Source organism: Gigantopelta aegis, chromosome 10 (genome assembly GCF_016097555.1).
Source record: "Gigantopelta aegis isolate Gae_Host chromosome 10, Gae_host_genome, whole genome shotgun sequence".
In the NCBI taxonomy this organism is placed as follows: domain Eukaryota; kingdom Metazoa; phylum Mollusca; class Gastropoda; order Neomphalida; family Peltospiridae; genus Gigantopelta; species Gigantopelta aegis.
Genome location: NC_054708.1, coordinates 32648004 through 32670355, shown reverse-complemented (window position 1 = coordinate 32670355; position 22352 = coordinate 32648004). Strand labels below are relative to the sequence as shown.

At 39.7% G+C, this 22352-nt stretch overlaps 1 protein-coding gene across 1 annotated transcript in view; it reads right to left on the bottom strand.

The window, feature by feature from the left end:
• Positions 1–14347: 14347 nt before the first annotated feature.
• LOC121384261 overlaps positions 14348–22352 on the bottom strand; it is a 51611-nt gene continuing 43606 nt past the window's right edge. Inside the window, exons 9-12 of the mRNA XM_041514575.1 lie at positions 21172–21761; positions 16858–17155; positions 15986–16079; positions 14348–15321 (exon numbers count right to left, since the gene is read on the bottom strand). Coding sequence (XP_041370509.1) covers positions 14583–15321; positions 15986–16079; positions 16858–17155; positions 21172–21761 — 1721 coding nt within the window. The 3' untranslated portion in view covers positions 14348–14582. The remainder of the gene's footprint in view (positions 15322–15985; positions 16080–16857; positions 17156–21171; positions 21762–22352) is intronic.

The window sequence follows — 22352 nt, the reverse complement described above, 5'->3', positions numbered from 1 at the left end:
GATGCTTCTACAACTTATATTATCCAGATTCGGGCACTTTCGTTTAATTCGGGCAAAAGCCGGTGTCATGCCCGCCCCCCCCCCCCCCCCCCTCCCCTACAAAAAATGGGAGCCCGTGTGCCTATGAATACAATTACATATTAAAGACAATTTCCTGTTTGCAATATCAGTATTTGTATGAACAAGGTGTTTGCTGTCTTCGTAATGTGTGTTGTAGTACGTACGTGCGAACAAATATATGTTGCAGAGTAAAATGAACAGTGACTAATACAGATATTAGCTCACGACCTCAAACAAATTGGATATACAGACACTGGTATTTCTAAACAAGAAAATGTATTGAAGATGTAATTTTAGTCGCCAAAAAGGCTCTGTTAGACGTACATGTAGACATCTCACAATAGTTGCAAACTCGGGACTCTCGCGTTAAGCATTTAAAGAAGGAACGAAGGAAATGTTTTATTTAACGACGCACTCAACACATTATTTACGGTTATATGGCCTCAGACATATAGTTAAAGAACACACAAAAATAGAGAGAGGAAACCCGCTGTCGCCACTTCACGGGCTACTCTTTTCGATTAGTAGCAAGGGTTCTTTTATATGCACCATCCCACAGACAGGATAACACATACCACGGCATTTTATATACCAGTAGTGGTGCACTAGCTGGAGCGAGAAATAACTCAGTGGGTCCACCGACGGAGATCGATCCCAGACCGACCGCGCACCAAGCAAGCGCTTTACCAGTGGGTTATGTTTGATATCCGGAAGGAGTGCTAAATGTGGTTGTCATCGATCCACGATATAGTATATGTATGTACTAAATTACAGGGCATGGCATTGATGTATATATGCGTCACCATATTATGACACTTGAAATGTCCGAGTAAAGAGAGCTCGGCCAATCAGGATATATATTTCTAACTGCCAGTGAAAGCGACATCGTCTACTTCCTGTTACCCGCAGCTGGTTAATCACCCGGATGTATTTAACTGGTGTCACAGAGTTTCAATAAATATAGCAATATGTCTCAACCTTAAGAAGTATATGAACCGGATTATGTATGACTGTTTGTGTATGACTGCTTGTGTGTGTGTGTATGTGTGTGTGTGTGTGTTTCTGTCTCTCTGTGTGTGTCTGTGTGTGTGTGTGTGTGTGTGTGTGTGTGTGTGTTTCTGTCTCTGTGTGTGTGTCTGTGTGTGTGTGTGTCTGTGTGTCTGTTTCTGTGTGTGTGTGTGTGTCTGTGTGTGTGCGTGTGTCTCTCTCTGTGTGATCGGCCTCGGTGGCGTCGTGGCAGGCCATCGGTCTACAGGCTGGTAGGTACTGGGTTCGGATCCCAGTCGAGGCATGGAATTTTTAATCCAGATACCGACTCCAAACCCTGAGTGAGTGCTCCGCAAGGCTCAATGGGTAGGTGTAAACCACTTGCACCGACCAGTGATCCATAACTGGTTCAACAAAGGCCATGGTTTGTGCTATCCTGCCTGTGGGAAGCGCAAATAAAAGATCCCTTGCTGCCAATCGGAAGAGTAGCCCATGTAGTGGCGACAGCGGGTTTCCTCTCAAAATATGTGTGGTCCTTAACCATATGTCTGACGCCATATAACCGTAAATAAAATGTGTTGAGTGCGTCGTTAAATAAAATACTTCTTTCTTTCTTTCTCTCTGTGTGTGCGTGTGTGTGTGTCCCTCTCTGTTTACCTGCCTGCCTTCCTGTTTACCTTCCTGTTTTCCTGTCTATGTTCCTGTCTCTCTCTCTCTCTCTCTCTCTCTCTGCTGCTTGCCTGTTTTGTTTATGTTTTATGTGACAGTGATGCGTGGTTTAATCATTGAAGGAATGAACGGAAGAATTGATTGATGATAAGACGACTGACAGAAAGCCGGACGAAATACAGACGGATGAACGGACTTGGATTGTATAAACGGAAGTACATATGCATACCTAATCACTGTTATTAGCTAACGGCTATATTACTTGAATCTTCGCACACACGATATTTTGTTTATTATTACATAAACAATAATTATCCGTGTTGCGATACTTCCAAAACCTTTACGACTGCCAGAAAGCGGTTATTTATTAATTTGTATTATTAATGTCATTAACAGGAAATTTCTCTGTAATAAATCGTAAAATAGATAAGCTGAGGCTTCTCTATAACACGACGATAAACTATACTGTTTTCTATACACCCGGGTAACGTTTACGGGCGTCTACCGACACAAACTGAGATTACTGTTTCAGGTTTGCAAATTGGACTACATCTAGTTATGTCTAATGACTTCGCTTTTCTTTTGTTACTATCTTGAAACTACTTTTCAGGAAGTCATCTCTGCCGCTTTCAGGAAACTGTTTCGAATAATTATGGCAATAAATCTGTCAACAAGATGTATAATATATTGATATGTGTAAATTACAGAATGCAGGGCCGTTGCTGACATTTCGCCCTGTGTATGGGAGGGGTGGGGGTGGTCTATGTTGAACTAGAGTTTTGGAAAACTGTCCTAAAAATGTCTAATATATAGAGGGGAAAACTCCCAGATACTGCTTATGACAATTTTGCAGCGTAACAGTCTTATCGGCACAGATTTCGGATTTTTTTTTTTTTTTGAATTTTTTTTCTTCTTTCCATTTTGTGACCCAGGTCGACATAGGCGAGTACTGTTTTTGTGAACAATGCTCTTAGAACCAGACACACAGATAGACAGAGGACGGAAGGATAGAGAAATACAGGCAATCAGGCACATTGGTAGACACAGACATACAGTAATAAATGTAAATGAATTCGGTTCTTCTTCTTCTTAATATATTATTCTTCCTCTTCCTTCACAACACCACGACTGGTATATCAAAGACCATGGTATGTGCTATCTTGTCTGTGGGATGATGCATATAAAAGATCCCTTGTAAATAATGGAAACATGTAGCGGGTTTCCTCTCTAAGACATCCAATAGCGATGATTAATAAATCAATGTGTTTGACATCCAATAGCCGATGATTAATAAATCAATGTGTTCTAGTGGGGTCGTTAAACAAAACAAAATGTAACTCTTCTTCTTTAGATCCTGTATAATTTAGCACTTAGAATAAAGCTTATATTGAAGGCAGGAAATGTTTTATTTAACGACGCACTCCACACATTTTATTTACGGTTATATGGCGTCAGACATATGATTAAGGATATTGAGAGAGGAAACCCGCTGTCGCCAATTTATGGGCTACTCTTTTCGATTAGCAGCAAGGGGTCTTTTATATGCAACATCCCATAGACAGGGTAATACATACCACGGCCTTTAATATACCAGTCGTAGTGCACTGGCTGGAACGAGAAATAGCCCAATGGGCCCACCGACAGGGATCGATCCTAGACTGACCGCGCATCGAGCGAGCGTTTTACCACTGGGCTACGCCCCACTCCAAAGCTTATATTGAATGCACGAGTCTTCTTTCACATTATTGCGCAAGTCAGGATAAATTTAGCGTATTGATGATGCCCTTTGATGTTCAGTTATACATGGCGATCTATTGTTGTAAATGAAAATCAAACACAGCGCACCTAACGACAATGTAAATGTCTTCTGGCAATAGCAAATTAATATGTCGGTTGAACTGCTTCTAACTAGTAATGTTCGCTGACGCAAAAATACAGTTTGACGTAAGTGTACTCGAGTTAAAGGCATATAATCATCTGGAATATATACTGAGGATACAAACGTTTGTTTTGTTTAACGACACCACTAGAGCACATTGATTTATTAATCATCGGCTATTGGATGCCAAATATTTGGTAATTTGACATATAGTCTTAGAGAGGAAACCCGCTATATATATTTTTTTTAGTAGTAGCAAGGCATCTTTTATATGCACCATCCCATAGACAGGATAGCACATACCACGGCCTTTGATGTACCAGTCGTGGTGCACTAGCTGGAGCGAGAAATAGACCAACGGGCCCTCCGACTGGGATCGATCCCAAATCGACCGCGCATCAAGCGAGTGCTTTACCACTGGGTTACGTCCCGCCCCCTCTGAGGAAACATGTCACACACATTACACGAAAATAATCAAAATCAATATCAGATGGTAAACAGCCAAAACTCCACTGGAAAAAAGAACACAAAACATAAGGACATAGGATTCCCCATTGGGGAAAAAACGACTAGGACATAACCCCAAACACATATACAGGGAAATACATGTAGGATGACATATTGTTGCGGATCTTCCTTCCATGTTCACTATCTCAACCCAGACGTTGGTGTTAATTTCCAAACAGAACCTTGGCAGATGGCAGGCCTTCAGAACCCCTGTCACAGAATTAACACCCTTGTTTTGTTTGTTTGTAAATATGTTTTTGAATGAATGAATGTTTAACGACACCCTAGCACGAAAAATACATCGGCTATTAGGTGTCAAACTATGGTAATGCAAACAAATAAGGTGATGATCAACATCAATACAAAAAATTAAGATTCAAATAAAAACAGTGTAAAGAACAGTGCAAAAATGCAAATATCACAGATACGGAATTTTACTCAAAATTTCAATTTGTGCTGTATTGGCCATTCTCAAAGATAATGTTAAACCCCTGCACCACGGTGAGGTTACAGCACGCGCAGGGGAAATATGTTTTAGTTGTTGTTCTTGTTTTAAAGGGACATTCCTGAGTTTGCTGCAACCTTTAAAGTGTTATCGACTAACAGAGCCTTTTTAACGATTGTAATTAAACATCAAATATATATTTCTGTATAAAATATTAGTGGCTGTATATTAAACGTGTTTCTGATCGTTCTAATATTTTTACTAGTTTAAATTTCATTTTATTTTCTAAAACAGAATCCAGTTTGGGCTCCTTACAAATATTAAGACAGAAACACATTGAATGTACAGACACTGATATTGTAAATAAGAAAATATATTTAATATGTAAGTTTAATCGTAAAAATATTTTATTAGTCGAAAACATCTTACAATGCAGCAAACTCAGGAATGTCCCTTTAACAAAAACTACTTGCTAAACAACTATAAATAATTATCAAATCATAATATTTTTATTCTGCAGCTTTTCTGTGGTATTATAGACGTTTCGCAGGAGCTTCACCTCGCTGATCCTGAAGTCGAGTAGTTGGGATTGATCTGTGTGACTCCAGATCTAGATGATTAGGTGGACATGTCCAACTAACTTGGCGAAGGCACTGCCCCACCCCTCATATTATATTGTTGGTTCTGGGCCCGTGCTTATAAAACTTTTAGAGTCCAGACTCAATCTCTATTGACGTCACGCGTATACAATTTGTATGGCGTTGTCATGTCATTAGTGTCTCAGACTATATTAGAGTCTTCAGTCAAGACTCTAAAAGATAAAAGATCCTTTGTTGCCTGTCATAAAAGAGTAGCCTATGTGGCGACAGCGGGTTTCCTCTAAAACAAACCAGTGTCAGAATGACCATATGTTTGACGTCCAATAGCCGATGATAAGATAAAAAATCAATGTGCTCTAGTGGCGTCGTTAAATAAAACAAACTTTACTTTCATTCACTGGTAGGACTGCCAGTCCATTAAGTATACCACAGAAGAAAATAGACCGCTAGGCTCGTTTTCCTTTAGTCTATTGTTTGTTGTTTATATTTATGTTCATGTTTGTATTAAATTAAGGTTCAAGAAAGCTGTCTTGGAAACACATCTTAGCTATCTGGATAATGGATTAGAAGAGAGAATTTGGAGCAGTGGCCTTATACCTACCCAATGAGTCGTTAAACACGCTCTTGGTGGGAGCTGGTACTGGTGTCTTAACCACTACCCCCACCGACACCGCTTTTAGTCTATTGGAAATTTAGTCATTTTATACATAACGTTTTTTACAATCGGCTTTTGTCTATAATTCTAATTTGTGAATGAGGTTTTGTCGATTTTTTTTTGTTTTTTGTCCGACCGAGTGGGGTTATGTCCTGGACTCAGTACGGTGCTTGCGAGCTTGAATTTAGTTGTTCAAAGCATGGGAATATATTGTATCATAATAGATGAGTAAAACTGTGAACGATTATACTGTCAGTCCACAATTTCCCTCTCACACGTTTAACGAGATGCTAAATACCATACTTTATCGGTGAGTCTATCAAGAGTTACACTATTCGGAGGAGGTGGTGAATGTGATGGTGGTGCGTGATGGATGGAGGGATGAGATTTATGAGAGAGAGAGAGAGAGAGAGAGAGAGAGAGAGAGAGAGAGAGAGAGAGAGAGAGAGAGAGAGAGAGAGAGAGAGAGAGAGAGAGAGAGAGAGAGAGCTTATTCGTTACGTTTTACGTAGTATGCAAAAGTAGGTTTTATGTTAAAAACTTGCTTTGACAAATGAATTCTGTAGTAAATATTAATAAAAAATATTGTGCTATATATGGCAAAGAAAAAACTATTTAAGTAAGAGAGAGAGAGAGAGAGAGAGAGAGAGAGAGAGAGAGAGAGAGAGAGAGAGAGAGAGAGAGAGAGAGATAGAGAGAGGAGAGACAGAGAGACAGAGAGACAGACAGAGACAGACAGACAGGGAGAGAGACAGACACAGAAACAGACAGAGAGAGAGAGAGAGAGAGAGAGAGAGAGAGAGAGAGAGAGAGAGAGAGAGAGAGAGAGAGAGAGAGAGAGAGAGAGCTTATTCGTTACGTTTTACGTAGTATGCAAAAGTGGGTTTTATGTTAAAAATTTGCTTTGACAAATGAATTCTGTAGTAAATATTAATAATAAATATTGTGCTATATATGGCAAAGAGAAAACTATTTAAGTAAGAGAGAGAGAGAGAGAGAGAGAGAGAGAGAGAGAGAGAGAGAGAGAGAGAGAGAGAGAGAGAGAGAGAGACAGAGAGACAGAGAGACAGACAGAGACAGACAGACAGGGAGAGAGACAGACACAGAAACAGACAGAGGGAGAGAGAGAGAGAGAGAGAGAGAGAGAGAGAGAGAGAGAGAGAGAGAGAGAGAGAGAGAGAAAGATGGAGAGAGAGACAGAGACAGAGACGTACAGAGAGAGAGACATACAGAGAGAGAGAGAAACAGGACAGAGGCAGAGGCAGAGACGGAGGCAGAGGCAGAGAAGGAGAGCGGCAGATGGAGAGAAATGTCTGCATTGATAACTTGGTCGAGACGTAGCCCATTGGTAACTAGCGTTCACTTGATGTGCGGTCGGTTTGGGATCGATTCCCGTCGGTGGGCCCATTGTGCTATTTCTCGTTCCAGCCAGTGCACCATGATTGGTATATCAAAGACCGTGGTATGTGTTACACTGTCTGTTTGATCGTGTATAAAAATATCCTTTGCTGCTAATGAGAAAGTGTAGCTGGTTTCCTCTCTATGTCAAAATTACCAAATGTTTGACATCCAATAGCCGGTGATTAATAAATCAATGTGCTCTAGTGGTGTCGTTGAACAAAACAAATTTTAACTTGTATCCATCGTGCTTGAGTTCTGAATAAATTCATGATCATTTTAATGCAAGGGAGATAACCTCTACCAATAATGTTTTTTAAAGTATCACATTTTATCTTTTTCTTACATTAAAAATAAATATCGCAAATAACCCCCAAAATAGTATACCCGTTTGAAATTTTAATTTGTGTCTATCCTTCGTTCACTCCGTCTCGCTTCTCTGCTTCTGTGTTTTCACCTATGTATTCATTCATCCATCCATCATCCATCCAGCATCCCCTGCGCGTGCTGTAACCTCGCCGTGGTGCAGGGGTGTAACATTCTCTTTGAGAATGGCCAATACAGCACAAATCCTCTTGTTTTCTTCGAGATACAATTGCTATTTTGAGTAAAAGTCAGTATCTATCTGTGATATTAGTATTTTTGTACAGTTTTTTTACACTGTTTTTATTTAAATCTTGAATTTTTATATTGATGTTGATCATCACTTTATTTGTTTGCATTACCATAGTTTGACACCCAATAGCCGATGTATTTTTCGTGCTGGGGTGTCGTTAAACATTCATTCATTCATTCATTCATTCATTAAATACTCGCAACTTTGCGATCTCGCAGTGCAATGCTAAAATACTTGCAAAGATGATGCTTTGTTGTCTAGCAGAGCCTAAGAGACCTTTGTGAATTAGGCCCCTGTTCTCTCTCTCTCTCTCTCTTTATCCGTTTTGTTTGTTTGTTTGTTTGTCTGTTCCTCGTTCTCTATCTGCCTGGCTCTCTATTATATCTCACTATGCCACATATCCATATATATATATATATATATATATATATATATATATACCGGTATTCTCGAACCAAGAACAATGTCCCGAGTTTGTTCTCTATTAAACCCTTTTATTTTGGTGCTGATTGGTCGAATACCCCTGGGGTCGAACAGAAGCTTGTCTCTCGAACCAGTTGACGCAATATAACCGTCAATAAAATGTGCTGAGTGCGTCGTTAAATAAAACATTTCCTTCCTTCCTTCGCTGTATAATATGGATACGGAAATGTTTTATTTAACGACGCACTCAACACATTTTATTGACGGTTATATGGCGTCAAACATATGGTTAAAGACCACAGATATATTAAGAGAGGAAACTCGCTGTCGCCACTTCATGGGCTACTCTTTTCGATTAGCAGCAAGGGATATTTTATATGCATCATCCCACAGACAGGATAGTACATACCACGGCCTTTGTTATACCAGTTGTGGAGCACTGAAATGGTTTATTTAACGATGCACTCAACACATTTTATTTACGGTTATATGGCGTCAGACATATGGTTAAGGACCACACAGATATAGAGAGGAAACCCGCTGTCGCCACTACATGGGCTACTCTTTCCGATATCTTTTATTTGCGCTTCCCACAGGCAGGATAGCACAAACCATGGCCTTTGTTGAACCAGTTATGGATCACTGGTCGGTGCAAGTGGTTTACACCTACCCATTGAGCCTTGCGGAGCACTCACTCAGGGTTTAGAGTCGGTATCTGGATTAAAAATCCCATGCCTCGACTGGGATCCGAACCCAGTACCTACCAGCCTGTAGACCGATGGCCTACCACGACGCCTGTATGTTACTGTATGTTAAAACTTCTACAGCTGCGGCACTCCGTTCGTATATATTAAAACACCTACAGCTAGGGAACTCCCTTCGTATATATAAAATATATCACCAAAATTATCATGAAGTGGGTTGTGCATAATTTTTCCTTTAGAGAAGAGGATTCTTTCAGAATATCGATTTGTCCATTGAGGACTTAACCGGTCGACAATTATATGTCCGCATCCCTGACAATCGTATTATTGGAGATTGTAATGGTATACATAAATCGTGTATTAAAACGTTTATGTTATGGCAAGTGTTTTCGTTTACATGCCATATTTGTTACGGGCGTAACACGATTTGTTCCACCTCAAGACTTGGGGCAAATTGCTACCCTGGAGATAGAGAATACTACATGAGTGGCCGTTAGATACCATTTATTTTACGAGTTGTTTTAAAACGTATCTAAAGAGCGACAGCGAGTTTAATACGTTTTTAAACAACGAGTTGTAAGATAAATGGTATTTAACGGACACGAATTTGGTATTCTATTTTTAAATGCCTTTTTCAACGAAAACCTATTTACCGACCCCTTGCTTATAGTTAACTTCAGGTTAACATGTACGTCATCGCGTTATCAATTCGACCATCCTTTTCTTTTTTCATTAGATGGTATGGCACTGGTGACCTGGTCATCACCTAGGAGCAACCAGTCGTATGTCTTTAAAATGTTATGGCACGTATATGTGTTAACCAGTATGTGTTATAAAGCTAACGAATGATGTTCTCACCAACGGGCGTGTAAGAACAAGTTTTACGACACGCGTCAATGTGTTTACATGACAACATGTACCTCCTAGGGATAGTTTTTCCCCCATGGTTAAATAGATGCATGTAAACAGAGCTAGAGGAAACCCGCTACATTTTTTTTTTTTTCATTATCAGCAAGGGATCTTTTATATACACTATCCGACAGACAGGACAGCACAAAAGCAAGGCCTTTGATATAAAAGTCAATATAGAGAATGAATCCACTAACGTGGTTCGAGCCTATGATGGCAGCACCAGGCGGGCGACTATGATAATACATATTAAGTTTTTTTTTTTTTTAGCAACACCACTAATCATCGGCTATTGGATTTCAAACATTGTCAGGGATACGGACGTATAATTTTGACATGTAGTCTTAAAGGAAACTGGGTCCTTTTTTTTCCATTAGTAGCAAGGATCTTTTATATTCACCATCCCACAGACAGGATAACACATACCATGGCTTTTGATTTACCAGTCTTGGTGCATTGGCTGGAACGAGAAATAGTTCAATGGGATCCAACCCAAACCGAATGTGCATCAAGGAAGCGCTTTACCACTGGGCTATGCCACGACCTATGATGATAAATATCATGCAGACTATGACGATAACAACGATGATGATGACGACAACGATGACGATGCTTAGACAAATGAATTCAACACAATCATTTAAGTAAATATGACACACCCACGTATAGGGCGGGACGTAGCCCAGTGGTAAAGCGTTCGCTTGATGCGGTCGGTCTGGGATCGATCCTTGTCGGTAGGCCCATTGGAATATTTCTCGTTCCAGCCAGTGTACCACGACTGGTATATCAAAGGCCGTGGTATGTGTTATCCTGTCTGAGGGATGATGCATATAAAAAATCGTTTACTGCTAATCGAAAAGAGTAGCCCATTAAGTGTCGATAGCGGATTTCCTTTCTTAATATCTGTGTGGTCCTTAACCATATGTCCGACGCCATATAACTGTAAATAAAATGTGTTGAGTGCGTCGTTAAACAAAACATTTCCTTTCTTTTCCCACGGATATTTTCTTAGTTTAACTAAAAAAAATATGACATGCATGTTCAATGTATCATGCAACCATACTTCCTATTGACCTGATAACCCCTACCTGATAATTTGAAGCGTTATCATGTCAGTAGGAAGTGTTATTATGTCACTAGGAAATGAGTTGTGCGCATGACGAATGTTTGTTCAATTTTCAAGTAGATCGTTTTCCCATTTTTCAAACATCCATTTACAGCAATAATTGTTGAACTGCATAAATAAATATAACATTTACACTTCCTGTAACATCAAATTACATTCTAGTTTTCAATTCTCCATTATTCGCTCCCATTCGAAACTAACCACAGTTTTTAATTAAACAAAAAAGCAAGTAGCTTCCTGCAAAGAATGTTTACATTGGGAACAGCGTCTGACGTCACAGTCACAAGCAGCCAGTGATGTACATAGATCTTTTTCAGGTCACACATAAACTTGAGTTTATTTCACAGAAAAAGATTTTAAAAATTGTAATATGACACAACAGACTTTGAAATATAATAAAAGTATTTTATTTAAAATTTGGAAACACATAACTTTTAGGCTGGCTATGCCATTCCCAAGATGCTTTTGGGCACCTGCTATTGTCCAACTTCCGGAAGTAGTTTCTACACGATCAACTTAATAGTTTCTATACCGCTTTGGACTTACAAAAATAGAACTTGAAAGGGGTTGCATGATAAAACATACCAGGTTACTACGTTTTTATATCGTGGTTATTTGGTTCGGTTCGATAACGGTTTAACAGGCTCGCTGAAGGTCGCCTATTACACCGTTATCTAAACCTCTCCAAATAACCACGATATCAAAACTTAGTAAGCTAATATTCTATATATATATATATATATATATATATATATATATCAAACACACCCATACATATTATGCACATATAAATATATAACTATTCGATACATTTTGTTTTACATGAGATGGACAGGAAATATATACTGCAAATCCCCACTGGCAATATAAAAATCAAATTGTACAAATATTTCCGTTATATTAATTACAGTTTAAAGGCACCTCATTGGTGTTGCCATAGCAACTCGAGTTCGTTCATTTCTCGGTGATCGGTGATGACATCACTTTATAACGGTGCTTTGTATTTAGGGAGAGTTACTGCACAAGAACACAACAAAAATTATTCAAAAGAAAATCGGATTTTATTTGAGTTTTATTAATAACTATGTTTCAAATTTAATTATAAGGAGTCTGCTATTTCATTTAGGTTAATCTAGGTATGAACAACAACAACAACAACAATAACAAAAACAAAAACATGGCAAACTTTTTTGGTGGACGGCTCAGCCAATACACACAGTTGGCGCATGCATTTTGTTTTCTTCGTCTTCGTTTTTGTTGTTGTTTGTTTGTTTGTGTTTTGTTTATACCCCGATAACCTTAAATAGATCAGTGTCGGATCCACTTAAATAGACAAGTGTTGGATCCACTTAAATAGATCAGTGTCGGATTCACTTAAATAGATCAGTGTCGGATCCACTTAAATAGATCAGTGTTGGATCCACTTAAATATATCAGTGGCGGATCCAGAAAATCTATTTTATTTTAATAATGTGTCGCAAAATTTCGGGGGCTGCTCCCACCCCTTAGATCCGCCACTGTATATTAATGAAAAGAAATAAGGGATCACACCGAAACTAACATCCATGATATCAGAACAATAACTACTCTAGATATGCTATTGACGTTCTATCTCACATTACATGTTGGTACTTTTATGCAGACGTTTAGCGGTTTATAGTGACTGAAATTTAGCCTACAATTTAGCCCCCCCCCCCCCGAAAAAAATCGGAAAGCATTATAGAAACTTAAAGAAAAGGAGTTTTAAGACTATTAACTACTCAGTTGCCCCCCCCCCCCCCCAAAAAAAAAAAAAAAAAAAAAAAAAAAATCCTAGCTACGGCCCTGACAATAGGCCTAATTCTTTTTCTTACATACCCGTGTAAGAGATCATCCATTATAGATCAATTTCGTCTCCATCTACATGTTGCAGATCACTTCTGAGACTGTTACGAAGTCACGACCCAAGTGTCCTGAGTAACCATAAACGCATGACGTAATGTTAATTCGTCATGTGTGTCTATGACGTCATTAATGTCATCTGGTTTTTGTCTCTATCTAGTCATTTCTTACCAACTGAAAAATGTAGATCTATGGCGAAGTATATCAAGAGAACGAAGGACATGTACATTATCTGATATAAATATTGGAGATAAGTTTCTTTATTTGTTTATATGTAATAATTCAAAGAACAAAATTGTCAGACCTAATGTGATTAAAATGAACGAACTCTTCAAAGTTTTGTAAACCTATATATATAAACAAAAGCTCTGTGAATTAACCATGACCCCCCCCCCCCCACCACCACCACCACACACACACACACGAATTAACATTATTAATAGCCACTTTTCCCCTGAGAAAAACTTTAATTTTGTTTGATCTTTTGTTACTGATTTAAATATTCGTGTTTATATATGTTTGTAAATACGGACACGAATGTTGTATTCTATTTCTTACATATCCTGAAAAAACTACAACAGTTTTTAAAATAAATTTAAATGCCTTTTCCAACAGACAAGTCAATTTCATGTTAACTTGTACGTCACGGAGTGATCAATTCGACCGTTCTTTTGTTTTATCATTGGATGGTATGGCATTGGTGACCTGGTCATAGCATAGGAGAAGCCAGTCGTATGTATTTAAAATGTGTGTGTGTGTGTGTGTGTGTGTGTGTGTGTGTGTGTGTGTGTGTGTGTGTGTGTGTGCGTGTGTTATACCAGTAGTGGAGCACAGGTTTGGACGGCGAAATGATCCAATGGGTCCACCTGAAGGCTTCGATCCTACGACCCATAAACCTCAGACGAGCCCTCAATTAAATGAGCTAAATCTAGTGAATTCAACATCTAACAGTCTTAAATAAATATTACAAATATATACTTTAACTTTGATTAAAAAAAAAAACAAAAAAAACCCAAATATATATATATATATACATATATATATATATATATATACAAGCATAAATAATTTCTCGTTCCAGTGCATTGGTATATCAAAGGCCGTGGTATGTGTCTGTGGGATGGTGCGTATAAAAGATCCCTTAGTACTGAGACTATATGTAACAATTACCAAATGGTTGACATGCAATAGCTGAAGATAAATAAATCAATGTGCTCTAGCCGTGTCGTGAAACAAAACAAATATTAACTGTACTGTTTCATTTGAAAACTCATGACCGATTTCCTGTACTTATGACTTAACAAATTATCTCAACAAAATCGTGTCTGAAAAAAAGAAAAGTTTGTATGGTTTAACGACACCACTAGATCACATTGATTTATTAATCATCAGCTATTGGACGTCAAATATTTGGTAATTCAGACAGTCTTAGAGAGGAAATCCGCTACATTTCTTTCCGTTAGTAGCAAGGGATCGTTTATATGCACCATCCAACAGACATGATAACACCTACCAAGGTCTTTGATGTACCAGTCCTGGTGCACTGGCTAGGACGAGAAATAACCCAATGGACCCATCGACGGTGATCGATCCTAGACCAACCGAGCGATTTACCACAGGGATACGCTCCGCCTCCTGTCTGAAAATAAATGCATTTGATTTGTTTCCAAATATACTTTAATAACCAGCTACATAGTCATCATATCCCATGAACTCCATTAAGTCTACTTGTAGTGGGAAACATCTCCGTGTCTGACCGGAAGTCGCGGCGAGGCAGACGACACGTCCATCTCCACCAGTCCTTTAACCGGTCGTCTGTGTCTTGTTAACATTGCAGGGGAATTCCCAACCGAGATTGATCCCATGAACTGACTAGTGTCCTTGTTGAGCAACTGGCCACTCTTGACAGTCAGGACCGGTAGCGTCACGGTCTTTTCGCTCGACTGACAGACGTTCGGATTGTTGCCCTTGGCGGCTGGAGTGAATCCACGCTCGTCGTTTGCGAATTCTGGCTCGTCTTCTCCTGAGCCAAGTGGGTCCGCTACCTCCAAACTCGACTGTAGAACTGGACTCATTTTCCTACGAGGTAAGTGCCGAGGGCGCACTATGTGAGAAACATTGTCCAAGTGGCACAAATCTTTTTCTTGTCGTCTGCGCCGCCGGGGACTAGGCCAGTTCACCGACGACGAATGCGCCAGAAGTTGTTCTTCGACATTGTAGCGTTTCGACAAGAGATGTTCCACCGACGGCTTGATGTCTTTGTCTTTAAGCGTATTATGGAAGGAAATGATGGTGTCTCCTGGAATGGAGACTAGGGGAGTGTTGAGGTAGCCTCGTTTGAAGGTCTGGTCTATGTCTCGACGGAGTCTGGGTAGTCCATCTGTTTGACTGTTCGGCAGCGCGTAGTATCTCTCACATTCTGAGATGCTGTGGCGGATCAGACTGGAAACAACTTGACGATAACTAAAATACGAACAAAAATTAAAAATGTTAAAGTGAAGGAACATTTATTTAACGACACGTCGGCAAATTTTAAAATGCGGCTGTTTGGGATCTAAAAGTTTGGGGGGGGGGGGGGGGGAATGAACAAAAATGTAATATATTAAAAGCACTCCCTGGAACGGAAAATAGCTATAGAAGTCTATACTGGTGGTGTTTGACCCAACAGCTGTGTTTAGGGCTTATTCATAAAACATATTTTGAAAAACTAAAACCTGAAATGTAAAACTGCCACTAAGGAACAAAAATGTAACATATTAAAAGCACTGTCTGGAACGGGAAAATAGCTATAGAAGTCTATATATATATACTAGTGGTGTTTCACCCAACAAATGTGTTTGGGGCTTAATCAGAAAATAAATTTTGAAAACTAAAACCTGAAATGTAAAACTGCTACTAAGGTTTTCCCCTTAGAGTTTCCACTTACACAAAGGTTTGAAAACAAGTCTCTCAAAAGGACATGACCAGCAGATCTAATTCCATAAAACTCGTGGCAAATGTGAAGCATAATTACTTCCCCTGGAAACTCTTTGGCTACTTCTTGGGCCTTCATAGACCTCTGTTTTACTAAACCCGTGGATGTTTTAGGTACATCATACTATTTATCAATAAAACACCTTAGGCCTACCTCTCTTCATTGGACGGTGGAGGGGTAGGGTCTCTTGTTGATGACCTGCCTTCGTCGTCTGTTTGCTTTAATCTCGATATAGTTGGACTATTTTCTATAAAGGTAGTAAAATATCATATTTCATTTATATTTCAATTTTTTTTAATGTAATTTGGTATAGATAACAGGCTCCATATTATAAACATACTTAATTCAATGTATGATACTTAACTGTATACTTTAAGTATGTATTTAGGTATCATACACTGACTTAAGTACGTTTATGAATACGGAGCCATGTCCGTGACAGATAAAATACATTTTTGACTATGACAATAACTATTTATTCAGTGTTTTCGTATTTTATAAACTAAAGCGCAGAAATTGACATTTTGACACATTTGATTGCAGGCATGAGCATGCAAATACATTAAAAAAAAAACTCAACATAACTACAGTTTAAATACATCCAAGATGAAGCTGATGACGACAAATTCACAGTTCCCGTAATGCGAAATAGCAAGTATGGATTCCGGATTTATCTAGGGATGGACCCAACAGTTACTTGAATAAAAATAGCAGTATTCCAAGATAAACTAACATATATTATGTATAGAAAAACTGCCACACTAAAGTAATAAAAAAAATACATAGTCACACACAGAATTTTCATGGCACTATTAAAGCTCGGGGAAAGACTGCGTACCCCCAGCATCCACCTCTCTGGATCCGTACCTAACTAGGCTACACCAGCATCACCTAATGGGTCATCGGTCACTTGAACGACAATAAAGAAAACAAATAAATGGAAAAAAGACAACAAAGGGAAAACATGTATTTGAAAAAAAACCAATCAAACAAAAAAAAGAAAAAAGAAAGGACTTGAGTCTTACCCATGATTTCTTCCTCAAAATCAAGAGCATTCAAATATGAGACTATATCCGCATCACTGTCCTTGTTTGCTTTGTCTGGCAGGAACGTGGCGTTCGGTTTCCCCGAGTGGTCTGAAATCTGCTTGCGAGTCACGCCCGGAGAGAGCTGGATCTGCGATCGAGACTGCCCGAGCAGTAACTTCCTTAGTGGTGCCGGGCTCTGTACGAGCTTCCTCGACCCACATGCCGTGAACTGAACGTTGCTTCCACTGATGCTGGCGGATCTTTTGACGGCTTTAAGTCTTCTGTTGTCTGTAGGCTTGAATTGAATATAGAAAGTTGGTCAATGGGACGATTGCAACGGTAGTGGTGACAATAATTATAGCGTTATTGATACTTGTTATTGTCATAATGAATATGGTGGTTATCGTGATGGTGATGATGATGATGGTGGTGGTTGTAATTGTGATGATGTTCATCATTATGATCATAATACATATGATGATGATGAATATGATGATCATGATGATGATCAAAATGATGATGTGCTAATTACAGTGATAATGATGGTGACGACGACGACGACGACGACGATAATGATGATATACTTCACAAACTATATGGTCATGGTATGCTGTCCAGCGCGACATTTCATATAAAACGTCCTGACATAATGTCAGCGGCTTTCTTTTGTCATACTAGGCTATTAATATCTTTCCTTGGCAGACAGTCCAGATGCGTGTTTTGATATTAGTTGGATTTAAGCATTAAAGTACATCATTGTGATTCAAATGGATATGTTTTTGCAATATGCTAACAAAAAATCCCACTATTATCGAGATTCAGGTACATCAAACCGTCACACTAAGACATTGTATTGAGCTTCCATTGTTAAAGTTAAAGTTTATTTTGTTTAACGACACCACTGGAGTACATCGATTTATTAATCATTGGCTATTAGTTGTCAAACAATTGGTAATTTTGACATATGTACAGTCTTTAGACAGGAAACCCGCTACACGTTTTCCATTAGTAGCAAGGGATCGTTTATGTGCATCATCCCACAGACAGGATGACACATACCACGGTCTTTGATATATCAGTCGTGGTGCATTGGCTGAAACGATAAAACAACCCAGTGAGCTCACCGACTATGATAACTATGAATGCGTATGTCAGTTATGGAGTATCACCACCGTACGTTTCCTTCAGTGCCAATAAACGTAGTGCCATGACCTCGATTATTTTACATCAAATTTATCAAATTCTCGAAGAACTTTGCGAAAAATACAAATATCACAAATAGATACAATTAAAATTTAGAATAAAAGTCAGTATCTCGTAAATATTGTAATAAAAGTTCTGGATGGAATCGAAGTGATGCCATTAAATTTCGTTGTCCAAATATATATTTTTTGGTTTCTTTGAGATGAGTACACTCTACCAAAATGTGGCGTACCATCAGAATGCAATGATAGTGGTCACACTGAGGTGGAGGATCCATCTTCAAGATAAATGAATGGGTCAACTATGTATGACCGATGCCAACACGATACAAGACAATTTTATCCTTCCTGCACTGCTTATAGGAGGACTGCCACTATCCCAACTCTAGCTTGATAGCGTGAAGCGTGTTCGCATCCGCACCATCCCAATAATTGTCTCGAAAAGATAAAGTGGTTAATACTATTTTTAAAATCAGTATAAGGCACACCGACACTGACATGAGGCAAATCCAAAGCAGACTTGGCAGCTGAATCTGCCTTTTCGATACCCCTGATGCCAACATGGTTGGGCACCCAACACAACACAATATCTTTATTGGTAATGGATAAAAAGACACACTTTCGTATCACCATCCGAATTAAGGGATGGTTCGGCTTCATACTGCATAAAGCTTGGAGACACGAACGTAAGTTGGTAAAAAACTATAAATTTGGATGCAATCAAATCCTTGATTTCTTCTAAGGCTTTAATGAATGCCCAAACTTCAGCACTAAAGATTGATGCCGAGTCAGGCCGAGTCAAATGGAAAGTGTTGTGTCTGATGGAAAAAACTGTGGCTCAAGCCATAGAATTCCCATCCCGTGATCCGTCTATATAAACAGGAATGTAATCACGGTACCTGTCTTGAATTTCCATGAACTTTTTTTTTCATATAACAGCATCTGTGCGATCTATCTTCAGATGCGCAAGATCAAACTTAAGTTTAGGTGGTATAATACACCAAGATGGTAAAACAAAATATGAAGAAGTTTCCAAAATGTTAATTAAATTGACAAGAAATGTTGAATGCAAATAACAAATGTATGAATAGCATTTGGCCTTGCATCAAACAACTTCATAATTATATTTGCTACCAAACACCGCATTATGTGTAGGATGTTTCGGTTATGATTTAATCTTGCTGGCATACAGAGACTTGGCACGTCTAGCACCCAAACAAGGTTCGGGTACATCAACGTAAAAGCTCTCTACAGGTAATGTTCTAAATGCACCAAGACAAAGCCGAAGTCCCTGGTTGTGTATATCATCTAGCATCTGCAGGTGAGACTGCCGCGCCGACCCATACACAATGCATCCATAATCAAGCTTGGACCTCGCAAGAGATCTATACAGACGAGACGGAGAACAACCTTTCGGTCTGCTCCCCATTCAGTATTACCAATAACCTTTAAAGTCAATAAAACATCAAAATAGCATGTTCTGGTCTATGGCTAACACTTTTAAAATACTGTTATTTTGAAAAAAAATCGATTTAGGTTTCAGGTATCATGATAAACAGCACATACCTTTATACTTATAACTTCCTTTGAAAATAGAAACAAAATGAAGCTGATGACTACGTTTCATACTGATCAAATGACATCCAGTAGACGAATACTAATTAGTGTGCTCTAGTGGTGTCGCTAAACAAAACAAGATTTAACTCTGTTTTTATGTCCGATGGGTTAATAATTTCCACCACCGAGACCTGTGTCCCAGTTTCAAATTCCTCCCGTATTCAAGTTACTCCCCGGTAATTTGAACCTAGTTTCAGATTACCGGGGGTTGTTTGAACCTTGGTTCAGATTACCACCGGTGTAGTTTGAACCTAGTTTCAAGCGACCCCCCTTAGTTTCAAACGACCCCCGGGGGGGGGGGGGGTAGCCTGAAACTGGGGGGTAACTTGCACATATATGGTAGTTTCAAATTACCCCAAGTTTCGGATTAACCCATTTAATATCTCAAACTAGACGGCGATTCATGAACGTGTTGTGAATTAGACTAATTTTACATAGTGATATTTCCTGGGGAGAAAAATGGTGAGTGACTGAATCATTGTTTAACGTCCGTGTATATGCACAGACGACGTGATGTTGACGCAGGAAGGGGCTATATGTAAAATATAATAGGACAGACATATTATGTGTTCTATTATTTACGTATTGACTATTAACAGTTTATATCTGAACTTAGGTAGTAGTATGCAAGAAATAGAGATTATTACACGAGCGGGTGTGTCATACTGATTTTACGAAACGAGTGACAGATTTCTTTGTATGAAATCTGTCACGAGTTTCGTAAAATCAGTATGACACACCCGCTCGTGTAATAAATTCTTTAGTATCCATATAAAATGTTTCATATCAAATTACGTCGATTACCCATATATAATATGGGACTTTGTAAATATTTGCTTAAACATAAATTCTGATATCCACTCTATCTAGGTTTCCATACTTTTTATGCAAAATATGTGTTCGTGTAATATGAATTTTCATATTTTATAGGAATACTTAATATATACATCAACATTTCGATGTAAAAAAATATACCCTATTTGTGAAAATTTACTGGTTGTTGGGTGGGGGTAATTTGAAACTACGGGGGGTACTTTGAACCTAGGTTCAAATTACCCGGGGGGTACCCTGAAACGGGGGGTAATTTGAACCTATTATACCGGGCCTATGTTCGTTGACAGCGAGCGACGACGCTAAGTTACGTTCGCGAACTATTTGCCTGGTTCCCTATGTGGTCATTTGGTTCAAACGTGAAGAGGGAAGCAACTCGCCCTGCACATTAAGAAAAGTATTGACTCAATGTGCGCCCTGCACTAGTTATGGACACGTAAATACAGTTCCCATCCGATCCCATCCCAGTTCTTATCTGGTGATGGGGAACCTTCTTCCCGGGTAGAGCTAAGGTCTGATGGTGGAGCTGAATGGTTGGACGCAGATGTCTGACTTAGTCACTGACGAAGTCAGAGGTTAAGCCCTGGATGGGCGTGCCTCAACCTTCAGTGGTTATGGGCACGTATACACAGTTCCCATCCCACCCCATCCCAGTTCTTACCTGGTGTAGGAGAACCTTCTTCCCGGGTAGAGCTAAGCTCTGATGGTGGAGATGAATGGTGGGACGCGGATGTCTTTGTTGAATCACACACGCTCCGGCCTGGCTGTCCTGATCGTCTGCAATGCACGTATTCTTGTTGACGTCCGACCTCATCTTGTGTCTCTCTGATCGCATGTCTTCATCCGTCTGGCCAGGCACGGACGTCGTCACCGCACACTCGCACCTCTCCTGAATGTCCGAATACAGCGACGGCTTCGTTACAGGCAGCTGGTCGTCTCCAAAGAACAGGCACGATGATTTCGCTAGCTCCTCTACCACAGAGGTCTTGTCGGTGGCGTCTGAAGTCACCAGCACGTTGCTGCTGATGATGCTGATGTCGGGACTGGTCGTCGTCGTGATGGCGGGGTCGTCGGAAGAGGGACTATCGACTCCAATTTTGACTTTCGGAGAGAAGAGCTTCTTGAAGAAACCGATAGGACCAGCTGTCGTCTGCTCTGTGCCGGGTTCTCGAGGATTCTCGTCCGTGATTCTCTCACCGCCGTTGTCGACTGCGTTCGTGCCAATGCTCGCCTTCAGCAGATTCTCGCAACCTGTGAACAACAATGGCCTGTTAGTGAGCCCACGTCGTCGTGTTGTGGTTATCGGGTAATTAATATCAAGGTCAAGGTAGTGACTGGGGATGGGTGCTCAGTAACCATGACAAGATAGCTGGCGTATGCTTCTATGTATAGATTTTCGCGTTGGTTTCAGGCTTAGTGTATGATGTTACATCATTAATTTTAAAGAGTTGGGAGATGATAATATGTAGAAAATTTAGGAAACTAGGCAGTGGTTAGTGTTAATAGTGTATCTTCACACCTCTCTCTCTCTCTCTCTCTCTCTCTCTCTCTCTCTCTCTCTCTCTCACACACATACACACACTCTCTCTCTCACACACACACACACACACACACACACACACACATTCTCTCCCCCTCCCCCTCTCTCTCTCTCACACACACACACTCTCTCCCCCTCACACACTCTCTCCCCTCTCTCTCTCTCTCTCTCTCTCTCTCTCTCTCTCTCTCTCTCTCTCTCTCTCTCTCTCTCTCTCTCTCTCTCTCTCTCTCTCTCACACACACACACACACTCTCTCTCTCTCACACACACTCTCTCCCCATCACTCTCTCTCTCTCACA